Source organism: Manacus candei, unplaced genomic scaffold (genome assembly GCF_025592945.1).
Source record: "Manacus candei isolate 608988 ecotype Guabito, Panama unplaced genomic scaffold, ASM2559294v1 h1tg000016l, whole genome shotgun sequence".
Classification (NCBI taxonomy): Eukaryota; Metazoa; Chordata; class Aves; order Passeriformes; family Pipridae; genus Manacus; species Manacus candei.
In genome coordinates this window covers 9,274,382-9,301,774 of record NW_026138064.1, presented here as the reverse complement: position 1 = coordinate 9,301,774, position 27,393 = coordinate 9,274,382, and the positions used below count along the sequence as shown (strand labels likewise).

Sequence of the window (27,393 nt, the reverse complement as noted above, 5' to 3'; positions counted from 1 at the left end):
ATGGACAGAAAGGAACCACTGATAATAATAAGATTTAACATAATTAGATGTTCATCTTTTTTATGGGCTAAAGGATACACATAAGAAAAAAGTACATTGGCCCAGTAGGAAAGGAGCCAATTAATTATGGACCTTTATCAGCATGAATTTACACAACAGTTTTCAGGTGAGACCAGGAAACAATCTTCAGTCAGGAAACAGCTGATTTAAATGTGTACCTGAAAACTATTTCTAGGCTCCTGGACTTGATAAGAGGGAAGAAAACAGATTTAAACAATCTATATGACACCAGTAATTCTCACTGACAAGCTGAAATTTTCCATGAAGAATGTAACATGATTTTTTACTTTTTTTTTAGCTCTCTCATTATTATGAATGATTTGACTATTGTTACTAAGCTTCCAGCTAAGAACCAAGGTGATGGAACACCCTGGCTCAACATTTCAAAAGCCAAGAGAGGACCCAAAGCTGAGAGCTTTTGACAGACTGGTATCATCCTGTAGCTTTAAAAAAAAAAGCTCTGGATCTTTTGGCTCTGAACCTCTTCTCCAAAATACTTCCTGGCTCAATGACTGGGTATCATAATGTGTCTTCATTGAGGACATAAGAATGCTTTTAAATACCTATACATTGTTACATTTTCTGTAATTTGTGACAAACAGGAGCCAATCTCAATATACATGATTTTTAAATCAATTACTCATGGGAAATAGGAAAATCTTATATTAGGGGAAAAAAAAAATCACAGTCTGCTCTTACTGTTTCTTCGTATCAGGCCTACAGATACTTTTAATATTCTTCTGAATTGATACTGCTGTGATATTTTACCAGGCTAAGCCAGCAAATCAGTATTATTTCAAAACGTATGTCTGACATCACAAGTTCTAACAGGAAGCCTAGTAATAATAAAATACATAATTAAATAAGTTGTATTAGGAGAGCTAATAAAATGGTATTTGCTATATTCTTCATAGAAAAATAACATCTGCAACAAAACTAATATTTGAGTCCATAATAAAATTATTAAATACAGTATTAGAAAAGTACACAGTTACAGCTTTTGATTTCTTTTTCTTTCTTATTTTTTTAAATAGGCAACAGTTCAGTTTTCTGACATTTGTCTGGATTCCCAGTAGGTTCCTAACACTTTAGTCTCAAACCTTTGCGCTATCAGTATCCAGGCCCTAAACAGCAGAAGGTAGCAAACCCAGTTTAATCCAATGTTCACAAGCTTCTGTGAGTAGTAGCTACACAGAAAAAAACCCAAAATTCAGCAATAGAAATGTTTAACAGACACTACTAGGCAACATTGTTTAGGCTACTTGTTGAGCCACTCAATCCATTTTCACTTTTCTGAAGGGTTTTCACAGCACTTGGCACCTGCAATCCAGTACTCACTGTGAGACCTCCACACCAGATCTAAGGGGAAAAAGAAAAATCTACATTATGGACTACATACATCTCTCTCTCCTCCCATCCCACGAGCCCCACAACAGAACTAACAAAAAAGTTATCCTGCAGCTCTACATCTTCTCTCTTGCTCGTCACAGCATTCTGTAAAGCATTCTAATCAAAGACAAGCTGATTTTTAAGTCGACAAAGTCTAAGATGCTTCACATACTATGCTTTATGACTGTAAGTTTATAACTAAGGCTAAGATTTTATACAAAAAGACTTGCTCCTAATAGGAAAATTCCTTTGAAGGCCAATGAGCCAGCAGCAAGTACTTCAAATGACAATGAAAAGCAACATCACTATGCTCCAGTATCTGAAAGCAGTGCTTATTTCTTCCATGTCATGCTAAAACTATGTCAATGGAAACACAGTACAAAAAAATCTGTTTTATTTTCTAAAATAATATTTTGTTTATAATATTATATATTTTCTAATATATTGTTTATTACTTTACTAATATATTATTCACAATATTATATACATATATGTATTCATGATATAATATTTATGAAATTATATAGTTATAAAATATTATGTTTTATTTATAATGTATTATTTTGTGTTACTTAGGAACTGACTTAATGAGTCAGTCTTAGCAATGCTAGAGGGAAGGCTAACACATTCTAACATTTCCAAATCTAAACTTGTCCCTGTGTACATGCAAAGTTCTACTGGAGTGCTACTATAAGCACCACATGAAATCAAATAGAAAAGAGTTAAAAACATCTTTTAAAAATTACTAGTCAGCCAAAACCAGTGCTTCCAGTTTCCTTCTTGACAAAGCAATTAAGTCTTCGGTAAACTGAATTCAGTGCTAAAAGCTGAACAAAATTTTATGGATACTGACCATGAAGCCTGGTAGTAATGGTTGGGTAAATTTAGTCCTGAAGGTGTGTAACAGCGCCTTTGAGTTTGCATTGTAAAATGAGAGCTGACCTAAGAGAAAGAAAACAAGTTGGCATACAGTTTAAACATAAGCACTTAAACACGCTTAGATGCTGTTGCTGTCTAACTTTTACAAAAAAATGATTCTTTCCCAGGGAAAGGTTTCCAGAACATGCTAAGTACAGTCCACAAAACAGAGAAGTTCACAATTAGTAGCTCTTGTCACACAGATGAACTCAAGTCATTCGACATTACAAGAATTAGAATACAAACAGCTCTGGGCCTGTGTTTTCATAACAGACTGTCATTCTTGAAGTAATGCACTGCTTCAGCCCTGTACTGCTCCAACTCCACACAGACAGTCAAGTTTTTACCTCCATCCCCTAAGACTGTAATTTACCTCCATCAAAGTCACAGTATACTCCTATTCTGTCAGGAACAGGTATGTCAAGAGTCTTTGCTTTATTATTATGTTTTGCTGAGAATGTGGTTTGCAGCCAGTTGTTGATATGGATGCACCAGCTTGAATTAGTCTTTCCCAGCTGGTCAAATTTCCCTGGGTTTCTGTATGTGACTCCCACGCTGTAGGATTTGCAGTCCTTCTGGGCTCTCACTTCCCAGTAATGCTGTCCACTCTCAACAGCAGTGTCTCCTACCAAAGAAATACATTTAATTGCTGTAATTGAGTGTACCTTACAATGCTGCCTTCCTAACAGGCACCAGTGATGTCTACTCTGTTTTACTTTAAAGTGAAGGCATTAAAAAAATCTGAACTATAAGGATTGATAAAAAAGTACAATAGAATATAAATATAAAAGACTAATGAACTGTATTTATAATTCAGAAAATACATATTTAACACCAATTTACATTGAACAGCAGTGAATGTCAGTCATTAAAAGCTTTGTAATAAAGAGTTTCAACAGACCTGAAAGACACTGCAGCACAAAATTCTGGTGTTTTATGGGCAAATGGGGCAGGACAACGTTAATTACACAGCCTTGAACTGCCACAAAGTTTCCCTCAAATTCTTGCCTCATCTGCCCTTTCCACAGCATCACACCCCTAACAGAGCAAACAGGTCCACCTTACCCAGCACTGTGTAGGATTCACCAGCAAAGCGATCCCTGCTGCCCCTGGCCGAGGCTCTTGGGCTGTTGGTGGCTCTCTTTGGAGATGCTGCATTGCTTCTAAAAAGAGATGAAGCACTCAAGATTTGGACACAGTTACAGAATGGTACATGTAAGTGTTCCCGAGTCAGTAAGAGACACGCAAAGCTACTGAAATGACACGCTAGTTAAGCCGCTTAGTAGCTCTTAACAGCTCACATGCACAAGGACTGGGAGGGAAGAGGTGACAGACAGAAAAATAATACAAGATGTTGTAACAAACAAGTTCAAAGGCAGTTGAGAACAGACAGGAGTGGGGGGAAAAAATACACGTGTGGCGCATGGTTTGAATGAAACACACTTTGTGCTGGAGAATATTCTAATGAGCAATCAGTTGTATAAGAGAATAATTTTAACCTAATGAGGTTTTCAAACTTTTTTTTAACCTGTTAGACCCTCAAAAATAATTCTCAGCAATTTAACCATTAAACCAAGTGAAGGCTATCTGCAATATTCATTAGTAGCCAGAAAATCACATCTGATTACTATTTTAAAGGCAATCAGTAGCAAAGAATTTTAATTTCTCAGAAATAGCTATGCAGTTTTGAGGTTAATTTCATTGACAAAAAACCCCTAAGTAAGTACAAAATCAGTCTCTGAAATACCCTTGATAAGGAATTTTCAATTTTTCATCTCCTGTAGTCTACAATACATTAGCCTCAGAAGAGTTACCACACACAAGAGTTTTCTCTCCAATTTATCCTTCAGCTAATATTTGGTAAAGCTATTTGCTACTTTAACGTCCACTAATACAGCTTGTTTCCTTTCCACTTCACTCAAAGCTAATTTCAAGTTTTCTGGAGTTATTTTCAAATAGCATTTCAGAAAGGATTAGAAAGGGTCCCTTAATACCATCATTAAAATAAGGTCACATGGAAATCAAAAACAGAGAGATATTAAGCTGTCATATATAATTATACTAAAATCTAGTTCATGACCAGGTTTGTTCTATTCCAGTTACAGAATTCTACAAGAAATCACTTGTGATGATGAAAAAGTTGTTCACTATTCAGCACATAAATTTGACAACAGTGATCAGAAGACAGCTATGTTTGTAAACTGCAGACAAGAGTTACATGAAGGGGGTAAGTGTAATATTGTGCAGGCGCACCACATCAAGTACTTTTAAATTTCGTAAAAACGGGAGATACTGCAGTTTACTTACCAAATAAAAAGTTAACAAGTGATAGCATGGGGGGGGGAAAAAGCAAAGCCAAGAATTAAAGCATAATTTCAGGAGGAACCATCACTCTTTGCAGATTGCATCCTTCTTCAGGTGCATCAAGCATCTTCCACTCACACTTCCAACAAATGCTGCCCAAAATTTTCTATTAGATCCAGTATAAATGAGTTATGCAGAAAGCAATGTGGCCATTTAGAGAATCACCATAAGAAAAAAACACAGGTACTTTGCTAGTATTTTCTCAAGGTTAGGAAAGCATTAAAAGGATATCAATATCATTTATTTTGCTCAAGTCTGTAAACGGCCATTGCATGTGCTTTGTCCTATCAAAATCTAATAGCCTTTAAGAATTGAGAAAATGACATTAAATATTTGACATAAAAGCTTCAAAAAACAGGTTTTCAGTTTTGTTTTTTTTTTTCCTCACAGTGCTTAAGTTTCCCTTCCAACAGGAAAAGGCAGCATATTTTACAGCAGTTTGGTGCCCACTTTCCAATACAGCACAGCCTTTAACAGCCAGTAACTGACACATTTCTTGCACTATTCAGTGGCCAAATATTCTTATCTCATGGGTTTAGGATTGTTTAGGATCCATTTCAGCACACAAAACGTACTCCAAGCAATATGTATCCTCTTTTGGAGAAGAAAGGTCAAGGAGAGAGATCAGAAATCATACAGAGGCTTTTTTTCTAGTCTAATAAGTTACAGATAATTAAGCATTTTGTTGCCATTGTGTGTTTCCAACCCTTAAAAATTATGTATTAAAACAATTACAGTGCAATTTTTTCCCCACCTACTATGGAGCCAGCTCCAAAAATTTTCCTTCTAACGCAGACATTCCACAGATGCTCTTAACAGGGAACAAAAGTCTCCTACCAGAATAAAGCTCATCTAAATCTCCTGCTAGAAAAGGTAGGTCTAAGTTGTAAAGTTGAACATGTGACCACGTCCTTCTACCAAAGCAAAGGCAAGAACTAGGGAAGCGCTTTACGAAGAGAGGCCAAAGTACAAGATTCCTTGAGTTGGGCAAGTAGGAACACCTCCAAGACACTTTTAAAATTTAGTTTAGCAGAAACTGATACGCTTTGTGTAGTGGAACTATTGACACTGCACAACTTCAAAAGCTTGTTTTGCCTACACAAGCTTTTCTTTATTCCTGATCTCAAATCAAAGGTAGATCTGCCTGATAGATAAACGCAGGGGAGTAACACCTACAAGACAGGCATGTCTTTTGCCCCCTCAATTCTAAACTACCGAAAAAAAGTGAGAGCAAAAACAGGAGAAGTAATCTGTCAAAAAGGAGTTTTATTAAAACAAAAGAAAAAATTTTACCCTAAAAAACCCACAACTGCACAAGGAATAGGAAAATATTTTACCTAACTTTAGAATCTCAAAAAAGATGCTCTCTCATTTGAACAATTGGTTCTGCAATTAGAATTGCTATGAAGCCTTTTACATGTCATCAGGCTAAATTTCATCTTTTTTTTAGCCTGTAAAAACATCTACTTCTTACCCTCTCATGTCTAGTAAAAGCTACAGAACAAGTTCAGATGGAAAGAGGTTTTCAGATTCAAAAATAAGAACCAAAAAAATATTTTAAAGTTCTCCGAAAGGATATCTTTACTACATTTGTAAAAAAACATAGTGAGTCATCCTGTAAGTAAGCCTCAATATGTCTGTAAATGACAGGGATCTTTGTATCAACATTAAAATACATAATGCTCTTCCAACTACTGAAATTTAGGTTTCATACACACTAGGATGTATCCTTCCAGAAAGGCTCCCTTCCAGTCAGTGGAAAATGTATAATAAACATAATCTCTACAAATCCAAATTAAACTTTCAAATAACTTCTAAAAGTGTATGTCCTGTTACTAATAAAGGCTATTAGATTTGTTTCTCATGACATCAAGCAAAGGAAAGTAGCATAGATTCCCAACAAAACTAGGTGCTAGATCCTAGGAATAAGAGGTATATTATCACCTTCTATTGCTCTTCAGCAGAGGATTCTGGCCACTGTCGACAGAAATAAGTAGGCATTAAAGAACTGTTCAGTTACTACAGTAAATTATCCCCATATTTTAAATGCCAATTAAGGGATTGGGGCACAGTCAAAAGACAACTGGGTTTGCTCAGCATGAGGAAGACAAAAGCTAACTGCTGTCTTTAACGATGTAACAGGAACAGAGAAGATCAAGCCAGGCTTTCCTCAGAGGGGTGCACATTGAGAGGCACTTGGTACTCATTGCACCACAGGAAATTCCAGTCAGGTATCAGGACATTCCTGCCCTCCCATGAAGGTGGCCTGGAATAGAGGGCCAGCGAGTTAACACATTCATCCGCACATCCTTCATCCTTGGATATATTAAAGGCTCAGCCAAGAGCAGACTGACCTAATCATGTTCTTCCAACAGTATTTATTCAGTGATTCAGAATAGCACACATCTAACAATCTACCACGAACTCAGCCACTTTCACAAGAGTTATGTTTCATTATTCATTATCGTTTGCTATCGGGGTTTGTTTAATTGGTATCTTTCCCTCACTAAGGAGGGTTTGAGATAACATCAAACACTTCAGGGTGGATGTCCCCTGAAGGAAGCTGCAATCCACAAACCTTTCATCATATTTCCTCTCCCACTGTCCAGCTGAGGAGGAGAAGCAATAGAGCAGGTGGGTGGGCACCTGGTGGCTAGCCAGGGTCAATCTACCAGATCTACAACTTACTTCAGAACCTTGAATGATAAGCCCAACAAATGTATTTTTAAAATATTATTTAACAACTATGACACAATTCTAGCCTCCGCATCTGTGTGACAGAAGGGGAAAAAAAAATTAAAATTTCTTCTGGAGAGAGATTTCTGAATGAAAATTCCTTTCATGTCCCACTGTCCTCAAGTGCTTTAATTCCCCCCTGCCCTCCAATTGCCAGAGGAAGTATTCCAGACATTTACAAAACAGAGGTCTTACCTATTTTTATTTTCCTTCCCTTTTATTTTTTCTTGACCTTTGCCTCCAGTGGGATCCCATTCAACAAAGGTGTCTTCAACTTTCAAATTCAGGTGAGATGAAGTACTGTCCAAACTGAACAAAAATGCTGGTCAAGATAAAATAGAAAACAGTGAAATGGCATAACGCTCTCTCCCAGCAATGACTATTCATAGAAAATTATATAAGGAGCAGGAAAAATGCAGCACAGCATTAATAGATGTAACAGAAAAATCAGCTTTCCAGTCTGACACTTGTAATCAACGTAAGGAGCCCTTCAAATAAAGCCCATCAACCTACTTTCAGTACACAGGTTACAAAGTAAGTATCATCTCTAAAATGCTTCAGAGTCAGGAAGTAAATTCACCTAGTCCTTGCTGCTGCTGTTTACAGCCTACTCAAGATTCTTATAATTATGAATTTCTTAAAAAGGAAGGCTTATTTTCCATGCTCGGCAGCACTGATTCTCCAACAAGGTGTTTATGATTTATAAGGACTTCAAACTTGGGGAATACTCAATAGACAGGGTAGCACATCCAGGTAGACAATGCTGAACTGTGAAGTCAGCTGCAGATACAAGAATAGCAGAGGATTCATGGAGCAGGAAGAGACTTGGTATTTGTGGCAGCCAAGCCCTTCGTGCAAGAAAACAAAACTAATACAACAGGCAAAATTCCCTAAAGATATTTACAGACTGTTCAGTAACTATCCTAATACCAACAGATACTGCAGTTTGATTCTGAAAAAAAGTAAACTTTAGATTTTTAAGAGTTTAGAGTTCAACAGTACACAAATGTAAAGAACAGTCAGATAATCACATGGATGAGGAAGCTGGTTTTCTATAGGTGGATTAATAAAGAAAGTGAACTAAATGTTCACCCATAAATAATGAAAATAATATAGGAAGTGTGGTAAGTGCCCAATCAAAACCAGAATTACTTTTCTGTTACTGGAGTAGGGAATATAAGTGGCTATCAAGTGGATACTATGTGTCTGACAATGACTGTTTTTAAGAGTATTAAAGTAATTTTAGGAAAGTTATCAGAATGCCCATTAGCTCATTCAAACTGCATATAGCTTTGTTCTTATGAAATAGCTTCCACAAGTAATAGAATTTACATATAAATTTATATAGTTGATACCAGTCATTTTGCCCTTTACATCACAGACCTGGCTGTAACTCAAGCCACAGGATCACTATCTCCACCTTAAGAGTTAAGACTTGTGTTCTCTCACAAAACATCACTTCCAGGACTGCTAGTTTATTTAAAAGATGATGTTAGGAAGCCATCCTAACAGTCCTCACACCAACCAATTTTGAACACAATGACTGTAAACCTTTAGCAAATTTGAAGTTGTTTATTTTTTTTAATATTGACAGTGGTTAGAATCTAGAGCTACAAAGTAAAAAACAAACAAACGAACAAAAAAACCCAACCCAACCCTTTCCAGCCCCTTCTAGTTACAGAAAGCTGTATCTGTCACTAATAACCAGATAACTACACCAACTGTTTAGATGCCCCAAGAGTCATTCATCCACAACATTCATCTTTCTCTTGCTGTATGCTGGCATGATGTAGGAGCACATGGCACTGTCAATCCACAATTCAAAGCAGTCAATGTCAAGCTCTGCTGGAGAAAGTTGACATTATTATGCCATTTTTCAAGGCCTGAATGCTGAAAGCATAGCTTTGTGCCAATATGCTTCTTAATCCTTTACAGAGATGGTTGTTTTCCCTATTACTTAGGATGTGTTTCAGCAGCTTGTTCAGAAGCAGATTCAACATACAGGTTCATAAAGAAGGCAGAAAAGTTTAAGTACAGGTTTTTCACTACAGCTAAGGTTAAGTCTTTCAAATTTTACCTTTGGTTTCCAGAGTTATGGGATCAGAGTATTCCCCTGCTACAGCTTTGTTGCAAGCTTGTACTCTAAGGTTCATGTATTTTGTATCAAATTTCAGACCTAAAAAGTAAACGTTTAGAAACCTGGAATTACATTGGTTACTGACAACTTTTACAAGACTAAGGCCTATTCTATGCAGCTGTCTTGCATTTACCTCAATCTACAAAAAACATGCTTAAATATCAGCACAAACTTTAATTAACACATGCTTTTTTACAAAACCTCAAAGTCAAAATAAAAGACAGAGCTATTACTGTACAAAGCACCCAAGACTAATGTGATATAACAGAAGCTTCATTACATGCAGAAAACGGGGTATTTTGCAAAACTTCCAAGCATAAAGAGTTATATTGATATTCTGGTGTTTGGAGTATAAAAGACCTTTACCTGATAACGTGTATTGAGTGGCTTTGATGTAGTTGATCACTTCCCAATGCTGTTCACCTTTTAGTCGAGGGAGCCCATCAAAATTGGTTTTCCTGTACTCCAGTACAAAGTGATCAATTCTGGGGTCTTCTTCAGGCATCCTCCATGATACTGTTACGCAGTTATCAGCAACCATACATGCTGCTACATCTATCTCTGGAGCTTTAGGGACTGCACAAGCACACAGGTCAGTTTAAAGACGACAATGGGTATTATTTTGTTCTCCTTGGATTTACAGAATCCGGAAGTTGCCCCTGGCCTAGTAACACTCCTTCCTTTACAGGATCTGTTTCATTAGCAAACCATGATCAAAGACTAGGCTTATTACTCATTTCTTCTATTTAACATACATTTTACTAAATGAGAAGTACACAGGAGCTCTAGTGAGCATCTGTATCAAATCTTCCAGATGTTTGTTTTGTCTGTAAGTTAGGCTGACTCCCTTCTGGAAGCAGCAAGAAGGACTTGTTAGAGTAGAGTGGACTTACAATTACGAATCTAAGTTTAGAATAAATACTGCACAGGGAGAACATTAGAAAGCAAACTTCTGTTTCTGAGTCTTTGGAAGCAACTCCCACACAGCATCACTGTGTCTATAGTGATACACAGTATTTCCCACTATCCACTCCACTGCCACCTAGTTTTCTTTCCTTTTCACCCCTTGTCTTGAAAGAAGGGAAAACAATTCCAAAAATCCACTAAAGGCTGAAGTTTTGTTTATATACAACAGAAGTCTATTTCCAGGAAATCAAGGAGCACTTCAGTCTGTGGAAAATGTTTTGCAAAAGAAGGCATTTACATACTATTTATAGTGTCTAAAGTACATTCAAGGAAGACTTTAGCTGGAGGAAGTAATAAAGACTTCTTACTGTTTGCATTTTTTGGAGGAAGATTCTGCAAAAAATCTTTTCCTTTGTTTCAGCATTGATAAAAGCTCGAAATACACATGAGAGTGGCCTGCAAGTCAGTGTATCAAGCAGGAACATTAAAAAAGGATAATCCTAATGCGTCTGTGGAACTGATAGACCTGCAGACTTTTTTTGGTCAAAAATCATCTTTTCATACCTCTCAGGCCCTTAACTGTGCTTTCTATAGAGGTCCCAGTGACCAAGTCCTAGTTACATATACATTTGCCTTTATGCAGTTTTCTGCATAACTATTTCTTGAACAGATTGTTATCCATGATTCCCCTTCACAGTGACTGATGACAATCAACTTCACATTATTTATGGTTCAGTCCTTTAGAGATGTGTAATTTTACACTCTAGATACAGACATCTCCTAGAGCTACAGCAGGTCTTCTACAAGCAGAAGGCCTAACTCGCTTTATGAACACTACCTTCACACCTTCTCTTCACGATCTCTTCAAATATTTCAAAGGCAGCACTGCTGAAATGCACCCTTTTACCCTCACATCCCTGCAGTTTAAGCCAAGTGGGAATTACACTAAAGCTGGTGTTACAGGTTTAAAATGCCTGAGAACAAATGAGCAGCACAGAAGAGACTGAAAGCACAAAATATTCAAGTCTGCACTGGGACAGTTACATTTCTTCACAGAGGCTTGTGTAGTGCTGTGCTTTGGATTCGTGATGAAAACGGTTTTGATAACACAGGGGTTTTAGTTAATTTGAGTAGCATCAAGTCCTCTTCTGCTTCTCACACCACCCTGTCAGTGAGGGAGCTGAAGGAGCACAGCCAGGACAGCTGACCCCAACTGACCCAAGGGATATTCCAGGCCATCTGACATCACGCTCAGCACATAAACTGGGTGGGGGGGATGTTCAGAGTGATGGCACCTTGTCCTCCCAAGTCCCCATGATGGAGATAAGTTCACCTACACACACAGCTTTTGCTTTACCTATTAAACTGTTTTTATCTCAATTCCCAATTTTTTTCACTTTTACCCTTCTTATTGTCTTTCCCATCTCACCACGGCAGGGGAGAGCGAGCAAGCAGCTCTGTGGTGTTTAGCTGCCTGCTGGGGTTAAACTACAACACAGGCTCAAGTGTTAATTCCATGCATTTGCCATCAAAGTCACCCAGCAATAATTTGAAATTAATTCAATATGATGCCTTAATAGGCAAAAGAAAAATTAAGATTAGGACAACCAATTCAGCTCCAATACCTTTAAGCTTAGCTACTTACTCCCATTATTTTTGTCATAAGATACCAGATAAAGAGTCTTACATGTGCTTGGGGTGACACCGAGCCTTCAGCATAATTTCTCTGGCAAGCAGTGTTCAAACTACCACACCACCAAACCCATTTTCCGCTTCCTAGACTAGAACATTAGTATTTCCTGATGTATGAAAGCCTGTCAATGCTCATTGCAAATTTGCCTGTAACAGTTTAAACTGTATTTGGTGTCTAAGTAATTTGAAAGCAGTTTGAAATAGAAAAGAAGATTTATACCCATAGAGTCAATTTTCCTATTAAGAAAATCAAAGGCCCAAACCAATTTAAATTCCTAAGTATTTAACAAGGAAAATCCATGTATAAGAAAGGTCATACTAAATAATACCTTTATCTAGACACAAGACTTTGTTCATACTTGCTGTTGGATCTTTACACTCTCATTCCTATTAAACAGGTACACTGTGATCAGCTTACCTACCCTGCTCCCTTAGCTATGGAATACAGAGCAATGATTGACACCCAGAGTCTAAGACTAGAAGGTAAATTTCTGCCTGGACTCTGGTAGCTGACCACCAGGAATAACACTGGTCATTTACTACACCTGCTACCACATACTGTATCTGCAACATCCAAGACAAATGGGCAGAGATGTAAACTGATGCTGCTAAGTCCTTAACAGATTTGGATCAGTGACCCAGAAATGGAACAACCTGCACCCCTGCCAGCATATTCCTGTCAATATATTCTTGGTAACAGTCAAGGGCAAAGTGTTCTAAATAGGGAAGCAGTATGAATAAAAAGACATTAAAGATATATACTGGTCTAATGCATCTAAGTCTACTGTCAGGAATAGATGCAACAATACACATTTTGTATTATGGTAATCATAATCACTGCGCTAGTAGACTATCTCTTTCCTATATTTCAAACCATTTCACCACTCTTGAAAGTGACATAGTAGTTTACATTTCCATCTATAACACTACTGCGGAGGAACAGGACTTTGGAGTGTCACTGAGCATCAAGAGAAACTTCAGATAACTTCACAAAGTACAGAGAACTGACAACTCAGAAAAAAACATGGTCTGGAAGACTCATTCTCACTTCTAAGGTCAATGTTATTTTCCAAAATCCTGTCATATGTAGAAACTAACAAAAAGCCAGAAAACTCTTATCCTTGAGGTATTCAAATTAACATGCAATGAGTAAGAATGAGTTTAGGTACTCTGAAAAAGGCTGCAAGAGGTACAGTTTTCTTTCGTTTGGTTGGTTTGAAGATAGTAAGTCGTTTCATGTAATAACAAATTAAACCCAGTGCATACAGTTTTTACCTGGTAAAAACTTCACAGCCTGAAGCATGCGCTTTTCCAGAGTGAAGTCCACCATCAAATGAGCCATACTGTCACTGACTTTTGGTTTCAGGGAGAGGCGGAATGCTGAAGCCACTGTGACACTGAAGTCAAGAAAGAAGCATTAACAAAATGTATCTTACATTGTTTAAGTCATTTTTCAAAACTGCAATTGGATAACCTGTAACATTAACGTTAAACTACTGATCAAAGAGAAGAACATTCTTCTAACAGATAACTGTTTACCATTTAGCACACTCAAAAATAAACTGTCTCAGTGCAAGCTACCAGTTGTTCTATATTACTAGGCAAATAAATACTAGAGGCAACTAGAGAAGAGTTTAAACCTTTGTACTACTGAAAAGCTTGGATAAGAGAAAACAAAATCCATACCACTTGACATAAAATCAGTAAGTGTGAAAAATCTAAAGCACCACAGACTCAGGATCATATTTAGGCATTTCTAAACAGCAGTGAACAAGCTGACTATGCTGCTTTCATATCTATGTCTGATTGTATTCAGATACGAGAAATGCTAAGTTGCATTTTGGAACATGCATGTATTGGACCTGTTTTACAAGATACACTGAAGAACTCTCTGAAATTCAACAATAGCAAGTGCAAGGTGCTGCATCTTGACAGGAATAATGCCAGGCATCAGGATAGGTTGGGGGTTGACCTGCTGGGAAGCAGGTCTGTGGAGAAGGCCCTGGGGGTCCTGGTGGACAACAAGCTGTCCCTGAGCCAGCAGTGGGCCTTGGGGGCCAGGGCGGCCAGTGGCATCTGGCAGTGAATCAGGAAGAACACTGGCAACAGGTCAGGGACATGATCCTGCCCCTCTACTCAGCCCTGTGAGGCACATCTGGAGTGCTGTGTCCTGTTCTGAGCTCCTCAAGACAGACACAGAGCTCCTGGAGCAGGTCCAGCGGAGGCTACGAAGATAATTAGGGGACCAGAGCATCTCTCCAACAAGGAAAGGCTGAAGGAGCTGGGCCTGTTCAGTCTCAAGAAGAGATACAGAGGGAACCTCATCCCTGTCTGTCAGTGTCTGCAGGGAGGGGTCAGAGGGTGGACCAGGCTCTGCTCAGGGGTGCCCAGCAATGGGACAAGAGGAATGGGCAGACCTGATGCACAGGAAGTTCCACCTGAACATGAGGAAGAATTTCTTTGCTGTGCAGTGACCAACCACTGGAACAGATTGCCCAGAGGGGGTGTGGAGTCTCCCTTACTGGAGATATTCCAGAACTGTATGTGCTCTGGGATGGCCCTGCTGGAGTAGGGAGGTTGGACCAGATCACCCACTGTGGTCACTCCCTCCACGATCCATCCTGTGCTCCCATTTCCACTTCTGAAATCTTAGCTCAGTACTTGCTCTGAATAATCCCAAGATAATTCTGTACTCCAACTACACTACTAAAAATAAGGACAAGTTTCTAGAATAGTTCTCTGACTCCGAAGACATCAGGCCATGCAGAAGAATTTGAATAACACCGATTCTGACAGCACACAGGTCCCAAATTTTGCTTAAAAAAAAAAATAAATTCTTAACTATAAAGTATTATACACACCACAAAAGTCAACTGTAAATACCTAAATTTATTCTACACCCACAGATGTGTGGCATCTTTAGAATACCTAGTTCATATCACTCCCTGTAAGGTACCATGTACTTCACCAGCATGCAAGAGAGATTGTGTGCTAACCACAGATACACCAAATAATAGTGAAAAACAAAAAATCTGGTAGTGAGGAAGGGGGAGGAAATATCAAGTTTATTATTAAAGACATATGTATATATCAGGAGTAACAAGCTCTACAATTTTGGGACACAAGACTGAACTGAATATCATAAAAGACAAGTCAATTGATTTCCCAAGACAGGGTTCATGTTCTGAAATTCTGTATGGGCTGCATGGCACATTCCACTGCTCAGCCAGATGGGTAGAGTAAATCTCTCCTTAAGGAAAAATAATCCTCTGATTAGCAGTAGAACACCAGGGAGCAGTCGGTTTCAGACAGCTTTTTAACTTCTGTTTAGACACCAGTCTTAGAGAACCACAAAGGATGAGGTGACACAGCATTTCAAGAAACCAGAAATTACTACTGATAAAAAGTATTAAGATTCTCATCACTGCCACTATCCACTTTCCCTTTGATTTGATAAGGACCCTAAATCTTTACCCTTGAAAACGCAAAGTTTTATTTCTCTAGTAATTACTCATTTTATACAGCACTTAAGAGAATTTAGTCCATAAGACCCTTCCTTGAAAAACCTGTAATTTGAAAGACAAACTATTTGGTCCATAAGAGCAACATATGCTGAAAGCACCCTGTCAGTTGCCTTTCAAAGTATTATGCACATCATAGTAAGCTTTTTGAACCAGAAGATCAGACTCTTGGAATATAGTTAACATTCTTCTAAGTGAAGGAAAAATGGCTCTAGCGTTTATTTTTAAACAGTAAAGCTTTGCTTTTTAAACAACAGTTTGAAAACACAGCTCAAAGAAAAGCTACCAGAAATAATAATTTCGCTGTCATTAGTCAGAGTGATGTCACCAGAAATATTTTAATGGCTACAAGACTTCTGACATTCAGAAGGAAAATTAGCTAGCAAAAGTCCTTAAGCACTTTAAAAAATAGAAAAAGAACAATATTTTCTCACAACTTAAAGGGGCAGAGTCAGCTTGAAACATCATTAAATTTCAGCCATCAGGTATTAATAAGCTTATTATTAAAAATAATTTATATACATATATATATATATATATATATAAAGACATAATCATAATAGCAGTAGCTGATACAGAGCTCTATTCCCTTCATTAAAACCTTCTATTAATTTAAAGATATGAAAAGCCAGGAAAAATACTACCTGAGCAGCACAGAAGTTTTTAGTTCTCTCTCAAGAGTTGTGGTAGCTAACACTTAGGGAAGAGTCAACAAATTTGACTTAAGCTGACTATGGCCCTTTCAAAATAAATGTGTTTTCAAGGATAAGATTAATTCAAAGACAGAAAAGTGATAGATTTTGTACTGTACCTATCTTTGATCTGTCTGGCAGCCTTGATGCATGTCAGGAAGAAGAGAGAGAGAAAGCAGTTAGTATTTCCATGCAAGTATCCATGGCAGTAACATGCAAGAAGGCTGAGAACCATCTCCACTGTATTGCTCAAATCTGAAGATCAAAATGAGCTTAACATTTTTATCAAAACAGACTGTCCCATTAAGCACGTTAATAGCATGGGTTAGCATGGCAACAGCATCTCACCTGAGAAAAAACCACTGATTTAAACAACCACACCAAACCAATTCCAAATTGCTCAACTTCCTGGGTGTCTTTTTAACTAAACTGATGAAGAGAAATCTACTCCCCATCACATTTTAAAGTAGGTACAGGACGAAGTCAGCAACATTTAGCTACCATGGTATTTTCTGTGAAGTTATGAAGTGCTTATTAGCAGCATGTGACCACACATGGCTTGTTTGGCTACACATCATAGAGATGTATGGTCTGATAAATAAGGAAAACTAGGACTTGCTCTAACTTTTACTATGAAAGTTATTAAACTCTTCCAACAATACTTCCTAAACATTGTCTCTGTGTGTCACTATTAAAAAATGACAGAACGTAGTTCTTCCCAGCACTTAAATGATACCCCTCAAGCAGATGCAGAAGTGGTAATGGCATATTTCAAAGATAAAGACTAACTGGCATTTAGAAAGACAAAAATTCCTGTCCTTCACAAAGAGGAGCTACAAATCTAAAACAAATGTTATTGCTGAAGTAGTGATGGCCTAGTTGTGTCTGTTATCCATGACTGAAGCTAACGTTGTTACTTGATGCAGTTGCCATGCAGCTGAACTGGTTTTCCTTCCAAAGAGGAGACAAGAAACATCAAGTAGCTTTCCAGTTGGAAGTCGAAAGTGGAGAACTTCCCAATTTTTCACTAATTACAAGTCATATTCAATTAAAAAAAAAAAATCATGTTGTCCCTGCTACAAAACCAATTGTATATTCCAAAACTGGGAAGCAGGAAAAAAACAAGTGTTTAGAAATAATTTAATTAAAGAGGTAGTTTTATTTTACCTCAAAACAAAGTTATTGTAGAAGCTATGGGCTGATTCTCCTGTATGACAGCTGTAGATAAATAGAGCTACCTCACAACACTCCTAGAGTATCCAAAGAAAATCTGTGCCAATAGAAGAGCATGGGCTGGAGCTTCCCCTTCAGGAACACTTGCTGTTCTTACCAGCAGAGTAATAAAATTGTCTGCCTAAGAGCCTTAAAATGCCATATCCAAATGCACAAGTGCTAGTTAGTGTAATACCAGTATCATATCCTAGATAGTAAGAGGTCATTGAATTGGATTTTGGTATCTTAAGCTTCAGACGCCAAATCTGAAAAGACTTTCCCCCCAGCAAACACTCAAATAGCTTTCCTTAGTCTGTTTGATTGGAAAAGAGCATTAGAGATATCTGAAACAAAACACCTCACAATAAAGTCTACACCACACTCTGCATAGAGCTGACTTTATTTTTTTACACATCGCTGTGACAAGACAGAAAGGACAACTCCAACTGAAGTCCTAAGAAAAATGCTCAGCTTAAGGAATTGTTGCTCTTCAAGCCACATAAATTAAAGCTTACACCCAGAAAGCAGGACAGCACACAAACATGCTGCCAAAAGCTAAAACTGACACAGTAAGACAGCTTTCCTCCTCACTCTTTTAACAAGATTTGTGTCCTTGTTCCCGCTAAAATGCAGGAAGGAAAAAAGTAATTTGGCCTTGGATTTGGCGCAGCTGATCCCAGTACTACGACAAGGGTTACTGTAGCAAGCACTAGTGTACTGATTTAGTGTATGTGGGGAACTGTTTCATTAACTTACAAGCATATTCTTCCAGTTAGATACACGTTACCTGATTTACAAATCTGCTGTGGTAAAGATAAATTATCTGTATTGGTATCACAATGCAAGGCCCAAATCCAGGCTCTTGTCTCTACAAATGTGTTGGAAGGTTTTGGGGAATATACAGAATTCAGTTTCAAACTAAGTTCTGAACTGAATCTAGTTTTGCAAGATCATTCAGCACAGCTGCAGAGTTCAAGATCCACAGTTTGCATTAAGTTCTGCAAAACAAACATCTTAGCACCTACAGACAGAATCCAGAGACTGTCTGCAAGCATCATGAATCAGCACTGGGAATGGACAGGTCACTTCAAGTGACTTCGAGTGCTGGCCATCACACATTTTCCAAGTCTTTACTCAGCTTTAGAGAGACTTATTTCACCTTCACTTCCTGAATTCATCAGTGCAAGTTTGCTTAACAATGGCAGTCAAGGAGAAGGCATTGCTTTCCTTCCCTGCTCACTCTGAATAACAAGAAACCCCCTTATTTTGTTAGAAATTAGTCTTGAATAAAAATTCAAGACTGTAGTGCTTGACTTGGCTTCTTTAACAGAGCAATAACTGTATTTTTATATGCCTCTCAGCCTGGGGGTTCTTTCTGTGTGTTTGTAGTGGCTGGTCAGCTGTCAGCAGGGTCCTAGTCTGTGTGAACGAGGAGGCTGACTGCTGGCCTCGCTGTACTGGTGGTCACTGTAGTGATTCCCAGGGGCCATATGTGTTCAGAATGTTTTATAAGTACCTGGATACCCCGTTAGTAGCCTGGGGTTGTCTGTGTTTTGAGCGCCTCTCTGGAGACACACTATGCATAACGCTGCTGATGCTTTTGAGAAAGCATGCAGGATCACTCTTGAGGAGAAAAGACAACACAGAAAGATTTGTGCCTTGCAGAATATACCACCTAAGGAGTCTTTCTGCTGTGCCTTTTGCAACCTGACGTGCCTGTCTCGTATTAGCCTTTTTAGCCACCAGCGCGCTTGTAACAAACATGGGTAGAGCCCTTCCCAAATCTTCGTTCGCAAAGCCCAGCCATGATGATGCCTCTCTATCCTTACTGTCAGTACAGCTGGTAAGTTTACAGGGTCCAGGAGAGTAATGCAAAGGATATTTCAAATGGAGATGGATACCAACATCTGCCTTACGCCCATCTGCTCAATGTTTTCTACCTCTAAGAGTTTCGCAGGGTTCTTTATGTCCAGAGACTGCACAGCAATTTCCAGCAGCTCTTCAGAACTCTCCAGGGCATGACTACACTGGCTAAGCTGGTCCTGAAGCAAAAACAGAGAGAACAATTTGATGTATTCACATCTGAAAAAGTGGTTTATGAAGTACCAGTCCTAGAAACTACATGGCTTTATTATGCATTTATAACAACTTATTACCTTATATAATCAAGGTGATTACCTCTGACACAGCACGCAACCAAAACTTCACTGTGCTTCACAAGTGCACAGCGACACATGCCACATCCTACAACTCCAAAGGGGAAAAAGCTGGATAGGTGGTGAAGTCTCATTTAAAAGCCAGATTTAATTTCAAGGTCTGTTTCTCTCCCCCCCCTCAAAAAAATAAGGATTTCACAAGTAAAGAAATAAACACTTATATTCTTGTGCATTACAATTTCTATTTACAGAACTGCATACTACTGATCTATGAATGACAGTGTTTAATGTAGCAGTAGCTTTAAAAAAGGCAATGACTTTATCCCCAACCAGCTCCAGAACTGTCACAAGACAATCCTGAAAATCAATATTGCTATATGACAGATGGGAATAGCAGAGGAATGGGAACAGAGGAAGTTTACAAATGTAGTTATATAGTTACCTGCAGAGCTTGAATTTTACGAGCCTCTTCTTGCTGGATAGTGTTGGCCATACTCCCCTTCATCTCATGCAATACAGAATACAGACCATCAAATTCTTCATCCAGCTCACTGATTGCATTGGAAGAGTTTACCTAAGAAGAGAATTGAAAATGCTGTTTACACTGGAAACAATGAAAACTAGCCTTTTAGACTGAAACTCACATTATTTACCCACACACGTTTTGCCATGACCACTAGATATCTTGTGACTGCCCCTCAACTTATCAAAAGGGAAAAAGCATTAGGAATGACAGACAAATCCTAAGCAGACTCTACAGGGGGACTCTGGATGCTGACACCCATGAAAATTCCATGATACTCAAACTTGCACAGAACCAGCATACCTGGCAGTTTTGTTCCATATCAAAAAAAAGCCTTGATTTCCCTCCTACAATTATACATGGCTTGCTAGATGTTTGGAAGGAGGCAGTTATCCAGTTTCACATAAAGTGATTTCACTTCATACTAAAAGCTGCACTCAAGGCATCAATTTAAAGATTTGCTGGACAATTTCCATATCTGCAGTTAACCTGTCTCAGCTTTAGCATGAAACAACTTATAGCTGATTGACAGACTAAAAGAACCTAAATCTCATCCTCGTTTAGATGCTTTAACAGCTAGGCCTAACTTTCAGCTTAAGCCCAACAATTTGCAACTACCAAAAAGTGAAAGAGCAAATAATATTCTCTCAAGTACCAGGATGGGCTCATTTTTCAGCTTGCCAAGAAGTCTAAAAAACAGAGTACTTCCATCTAACAGGAGTCTGAGATCTTGCACCAGAATCCAAATTCTCTCTTCCACACAAATGAAGTTCTACAACAGCTTTTCTCGTGAGATGCAAAACCATCACGCCTTTTATCCAGAGACAGACTTAAGACATGCAGTATTTTGAACTTGATTCTTACAGTTTACCCCTTAGACACTATCCAGTTTGGGACTAACAAAACTGGAAAGGTGCTCCCCCCTCTCAGTTACAAGCTATGAGCCTCAATATATATGTACCTGAACATTTGATATTGTATGGTTCAGCATGTCGATGAAGTTGTGAATTTCATCATTTTTGTTCACTAGAGTACTGACAATCCTCTGCAGAGTCTCCTAGAATTACAAAAACAAGTGAGAGAAGTTGTAAAATCACCTCGTGATTTTTTTGGTCATCACCACTTCACCATACATGAAAACTCATCATACACATCCCAGGCATGACAAACTGAGCTTGCGTTCTGATGGGATCAGGAAATGCATTTTGTTAGAAAAGGGAAAGGATACCACAGGTCTAAGAAGTATTCCACCAAACTGAAGATCTCCAGGTGTTAGTTTGAGGGAAATCAATAATATTCCACTGTTCCATGTTTTGCTAAGCAAGTCACCTACACCAGAACACCTCTGGCACACACACCTTCTCCAGATGAGGAAGGCAGTGCTTGAGCAACAAAATAGAGAATTAATAAAGAAAATTTAAAAAGCTGGTAAAAGGTAACATAGAAGAAAAACTAGCATTTCACGGTGTTGAAAGAAACAAGTGTTAAATAACTAAGCTGACAGTTTATTCTATATACAGAAATAAGCCTGTAACAGTGATCTGTACACTTATTCTACAAGTGGCAAAATAGTTCGGTTGAATAGACTTATATTCCAATTAAAAGTGACCTCAAAGAGGAAAGTTTTCTGAGAGCATAGAAAGAGAATCAAGGTTATTTCAGTGACGTACTAATCTAAATGTTCAAAAAGCAGTTGATTCAGCTTACAAAGCACATACAAGCAGGCAAAACTATCAGGTACATCAAAATGTATTCTAAATTATTTAATACTACCAAGTCTAATTTTGTTGAGTTGCCAGTCACATATTCTAAGAATTTGACAAAAACACATAAGTGTGTGGTACTTAAGTCAAGTAAAGCTCAAAGCATATCACCATATGTAAGAAAAAATAAAGGACAAGGTGAGGAAGCAACTAAGAATTTTCTATAATTTTACTTCAGGCTGGTTGATAAGAAGTTGCAGAAGCAAATTGAACTCTAATATGCTAAATTTGGCTCTTTAAAAAAAAAGTAATCCCTGTCCTAATTATAATTAATAAATTATTAATCAGTTGGACTCAGAGTTTCAATAGCTCAGCCTAACACCGTTATTTGACAACATTTAAGAACTCAAGGCATGGAGAAATAATAAGCATGCTTTAAAAGCAGCCAGACCACCAGAGAGATGTTGCAGAAGTTCCTTCCACAAGCAATTCCTTAAAAACCATGTACTGTTTAGATCACATTCGTCTGCTGGAAAGCAAGAAGAATATTTTATCCTTTCACAACATTCACAGTGAACATCAACATTACATCCAGTACAAGGAACTTCTCCCTTACTACTAAGACATGTTCATTCCTCTTTCTTCTGATCCCTTCCTCAGCAGTTTACAACAAATCTGCAATGAGGTATTTACTGGTACCCCAGCCCACTGCCTGTTTTCCAGTGTCATGCTCACAAAGTTAAACCACTGACAGAGGAATCTGAAATTTTAGTGCTTTTAGCACAGGTGTTGATGGTGTTATGTGCAGAGGTAACAGACCAGCTGGTAGTGGCTGAAGCCAGGACTCTCAGAACAGAAACAAGACCTTGGCTTCTCTCAGAAACAAGAGTACAGTAAGTCTTGACCACTTCATTACTGAACTTTTTTGTTGTCTGGTGAAAACTGAGCAAGGCTAAAGGCAGTTTTGTGTACATTAGAATGGCAGACAAATCACCATTGTCCAACCAGCTGCTTCTGCATTCACCACTGACCAGAGGCAATTGTTTTCACATGCCAGATAGCCTGGAGATAAGCCTTAGATCCTATGAGCAGAACTGTCAATTTGGATGAACACAGAAACTCACAATCCTCTTTCAGCAAGGATCTTAGAGCTTATTCAGTTGAAACACATGGGGAAAAAAGTCTTCTTGTATATAGTGCTGAACAATGTTGTTGGGTTTTAAAGCCACACTATGATTAAAGAAGAAGATCTATGTGTGAGGGTAATTTAAAAAGCATTCAGGCACACAAAAACATAGCAACAACTGGAAGACAGCTGTCCACTTCTAGAAGCATAGAGGCCCCTCATAAAAGTTAAAGAGTAAACTTTGATAAATTAAACAATTACAGCAGTTCTGTTTAAGAAGGAGCTATCAACTTGCTCAATATCATATTGAAGGCTTATAACCTGTTTGCATACAGAGCAGTTTCTGTAGCAGTCTTGGGCCTAGGACAAAATTGCGAGACATTTTAACCTTCACGTCCATATCAAATTTCAAAGAGGACATGCTTACTTAGCCTCCATTAATTTAATTTTCTGCACTTGTTAACACATTGAAGCTGCCAAAGTTTGAAGGAGAACTTCATACAGTGCAGGTGACAGTAGCAAATTTAATACTGTTAGAGAAAGTATTGTAAAATGTGAGATCCACTGCAATTTTGTTACTGTATTCAGAACCTCTGAGCAGCACTGAAATTCAAATATGACTCCATTCCGAAACAATCACTTAGGGCACCCACAACAGCTGCAGCCCTCATTTACTTCTCTTCCAGAGAGACTAATCTCACATAGAGCAGGCAAAGGCAGACAGACTCAAATTCACATAGTTCCTACCAAAAGTACACTTATTGCCATTTACATCCATCTCAGCTTCCAAAGCATGTGTTCAGAGACATTAGTTGCTTACCATAAATAAGTTTTAAGGAGAATGAGTTACACAGAGATACAATACTGTGTGATCTGGCATATTGTTTCCTTAGCTTTACTTGCTTAGCACGAGCAGCTGGATTTGCTGACCACAAACTGTGAACTCACACCAAGATCTGTTGTCAGCTGGAACAGAGTTAATTTCCTCAGTAATTTTCCTCGTAACAGGCACAGTGCTGGGTTTTGGCTTTAGGATGTGAAGCATACTGATAAAACACTGATATTCTGGTAGTCTTTAAGTAACATTCACCACAAGTCTGGGGCTTTTTTAGCTTCCCATGCTCTGCCAGCAAGCAGGTGCACTGGAAGTACAAACCAGAAGACTAGGAAGATACAGTTATCAGCAGAAACTGTAACTCAACAAGGTAAGAACAGTGAAGAGCCTGCCTGTGTGGATACAGAGAAAGAATCTCAAGACGCGTCAGAGGACTCCAGACTAAAAATCAGCACCAGACCAAGAGCACGTGAGCATGTGCAAAGTCATCAGGGTACAACTGTGAGGAGATGCCTTTGTTTTGGGACTCAGCTTAAGCTGACCTGCTGCTGTACCACTCTCTTAAGGGATTTATTTTGATAAATCTGAAGCCTCAAGAAGCTGCGAGTCCTTGAATGGTGTGAGAATGTTCAAGCAACAGCTTCTCCTCTAACACACGGCCTGGCAGTGCACAAACACTTAACTGAAGTATCAAACATCCCTAATTTGTAAGTTTCAAGCCATCAATAGCGCTAAGTCACTCTGACCCCACTCACAAACCAGTTTCTAAGCTGAGGAAAGCACAGTCCTCACAGAAACAGTAACAGAAGCCCTTTTGCACCAACAGACTGAGAGCCAAAAGGCTGAGTCACAACTTTTTTCAGGTGAGCATCATTTTTAGAAAGCCCCAAATGTTGGTCAGTGATTTCCCCAAGGGGGGGTGATAGCAAGTAAAGGAAGAAGGGAATTGTAGGGTAGCAGCCACCGGGAAAAGAAACGCCACAAAACGCTTTTATTCATTAATTCCCTTCAACTCTAGATTGCATCAGCGGCAAACAGAAGGGCTTATGTACGCACCATAATCACTTATGACAGGGATACACAGGGTGAAAGGGCTCCACACCGCTGCCGCACTTCCTTACAGAACCATAGGAATTGCTGGGGTTGGAAGGGACCTCTGGAGATCATCCAGCCCAATCCCCCCTGCCTAGGCAGGGTCACCTCGAGCAGGTGACACAGGAGCGCGTCCTGGTGGGTCCGGGATATCTCCAGAGAGAGGCAGACATTCCTTGTCTGCAGATATTCCTTGCTCCCGCAACACAGGCGGGGAGCGAGCAGACTCGAGGAAGCCTCTCTGGATGCGCATCTCCCGAACTCCTCCCTTGCGCCGCTGTCCTCCCGTACAACTCCCTCTTCCACCACCCCTCCCCAGGCAGCCAGGCCGAGCGTCGAGAAACGCCAACACTGCCGGGAAAACGCTCCGCCGACACCCCTCCAGCCCCTCCTTCCCCCCACCGCCTCGGCGCTGCCCACCCGGCCCGGCCCCGCGAGGACTCACGCGTTCCTCGTCCATGGCGGCGGGAGCGACGCGGGCAGGGATGCGAGACGGAGGGATACAGGGATGCGCTCCCCCCCACTCCGGGATAAGCGGCAGCGCGACCCCGCCCCGCCCGCACAGAGCATGCGCGCGCCTGCGCGCCCTCCGCCGCTCCCGGGACGTGGGTTCGAGTCCCGGCGCCGACCGGGCCGGGGCGTGTGGGGTGGAGGAGGAGCGTCCCGGCCCAGGAACCCGAGATTGGAGTGTCTGTCAGGCGTACTGGGCCTGCTTAGTGTCATTAATGCATATAAATATCTCCAAGGCAGGTGCCAAGAGGATGGTCTCAGCATCTTTTCAGTGGTCAGGAAGCAGTGGCCATAAACTGAAATGCAAAAAGTTCCTCGTCAACATGAGGAAGAACTTCTTTCCGTTGAGGGTGGCAGAGCACTGGAACAGGCTGCCCAGGGAGATTGTGGAGTCTCCCTCTCTGGAGACATTCCAAACCCACCCGGACGTGTTCCTGTGTCTCCTGCTCCCGGTGACCCTGCCTTGGCAGCAGGGTTGGGCTGGGTGATCTCCAGAGATCTCTGTTTATCCGCAGATTTTGTTTACCAACAAAATACTAAAATCCAAAGGGACTTTTTGTGTTTTGTCCTGGGAGAGAATTTGGCAACAGAGTCAGAAATAGTGGCTGTGGTCACCCAGGCTGCCAATAACACCAGCCTCAGAAAGGGGCACATTTGGCTCTGAAACCCTCTGCAGTGTGTTGGAGTGGGTGTTTAAATTGATTTCTGCAGCTGTGGGCCCAGTTCTTAATTCCAGATCTGGACTATGTGGAAAGATTCAACCTCACATCTTCCTATATGCCTTCTCATTTCTAAACTGCAAATGCAGGGAAAGGGTTGCCATCAAGACATTATTGCACAGTTTTATGGGTTCCTTCAGCATTCTTGTGAACACAAGTCCAGAGGAGGCCACCAAGATGTTTAGAGGGATGAAGCATATCTCGTACTAAGAAAGGCTGAGAAAATTGGGATTGTTCAGCCTGGAGAGGAGAGAGCTTTGGTGTGACCTAATTGCAACCTTCCAGTACCTGAAGGGAGCCTACAGGAAAGTTGGAGAGGGACTTTTGATGAGGCCATATAGTGACAGGAGAAGGGGGAATGGATTCAAATTAAAGGAGAGAAGGTTTAGATTAGGTATTAGGAGGAAGCTCTTCCCTGTGAGGGTGGTGAGGCCTTTGCACAGGTTGCCCAGAGAATCTGTGGCTGCCCCATCCCTGGAAGGTGTCCAAGGCCAGGTTGGGCGGGACTTGGAGGAACCTGGTCTAGTGAAAAGTGTCCCTGCCTGTGGCAGGAGGGTGGAACTACATGATCTTTTAAGATCCCTTCCAACCCAAACCATTCTACGAATCTTTGAATTTGAGCAATGAAAGACCTACTAAGAATATTTTCTTTATAGTTGCTTGTGTTCTTTTTTTCCATGATGGGAGATTTTTAAAAGGGAAAGGACTGATAAGAAGAAATACTTCAGATGATTAGAGTTGGTCCTAAAGGAACCTGTAATGACTTATTGCTCTCTTATACACTGGGAAATTGGGGAACATGACAGGAACATGTGCGATTTCTTGGAAGCCCTTGGGAACCTGGATCCTGGACAAGCAGATCGTCACTGGTCACTGAACTAATGTATGGGCAGAAATGCTACTGGCAGGATGCTAGGGGACAGAGGATATCTTATAAGTTAAAGCTGTTAGCATATTTTAGGCCAAAAAAAGAGATATCACAGAAAGAAGACTCAAAGGAAACAACGGCAAGAAGTTGGAGAAGGGGAAAAAACTTCAGGTCCCTAAAACAAGAATGGATCAACTTGGGTAATCACAGAATAACTAGAAGTTGCATTTAAAT

At 39.7% G+C, this 27,393-nt stretch overlaps 1 protein-coding gene across 4 annotated transcripts; it reads right to left on the bottom strand.

Annotated features, from left to right (window-relative positions):
* Window positions 1-1,058: 1,058 nt before the first annotated feature.
* FSD1L (fibronectin type III and SPRY domain containing 1 like) lies at window positions 1,059-25,599 on the bottom strand. 4 transcript variants are annotated; one of them, XM_051782780.1, is made up of 14 exons: window positions 25,508-25,599; window positions 21,268-21,363; window positions 20,226-20,357; window positions 19,529-19,669; window positions 16,535-16,557; window positions 13,478-13,599; window positions 9,971-10,180; window positions 9,545-9,643; window positions 7,663-7,789; window positions 6,676-6,708; window positions 3,433-3,530; window positions 2,741-2,992; window positions 2,303-2,391; window positions 1,059-1,419 (listed from the first exon to the last, which is right to left on the bottom strand). In XM_051782780.1, exons 1-14 carry the CDS (start codon window positions 25,520-25,522, stop codon window positions 1,300-1,302), a joined length of 1,557 nt encoding a protein of 518 aa, XP_051638740.1. In that variant the 5' UTR covers window positions 25,523-25,599; the 3' UTR covers window positions 1,059-1,299. The 4 variants fall into 4 exon arrangements, with proteins under 4 accessions (XP_051638740.1, XP_051638741.1, XP_051638742.1 ...); XM_051782781.1 differs by having other exon boundaries at window positions 19,568-19,669; XM_051782782.1 differs by lacking the exon at window positions 6,676-6,708 and having other exon boundaries at window positions 19,568-19,669.
* Window positions 25,600-27,393: the final 1,794 nt, after the last annotated feature.

Coding starts and splice junctions, on each gene's coding strand:
- FSD1L (XM_051782780.1), bottom strand. Junction 13,600..16,534: donor GCCAGACAGATCAAAGATAG/GTACAGTACAAA, acceptor TCTTGACTTCAG/TGTCACAGTGGCTTCAGCAT. Junction 7,790..9,544: donor CATAACTCTGGAAACCAAAG/GTAAAATTTGAA, acceptor TATCTTGACCAG/CATTTTTGTTCAGTTTGGAC.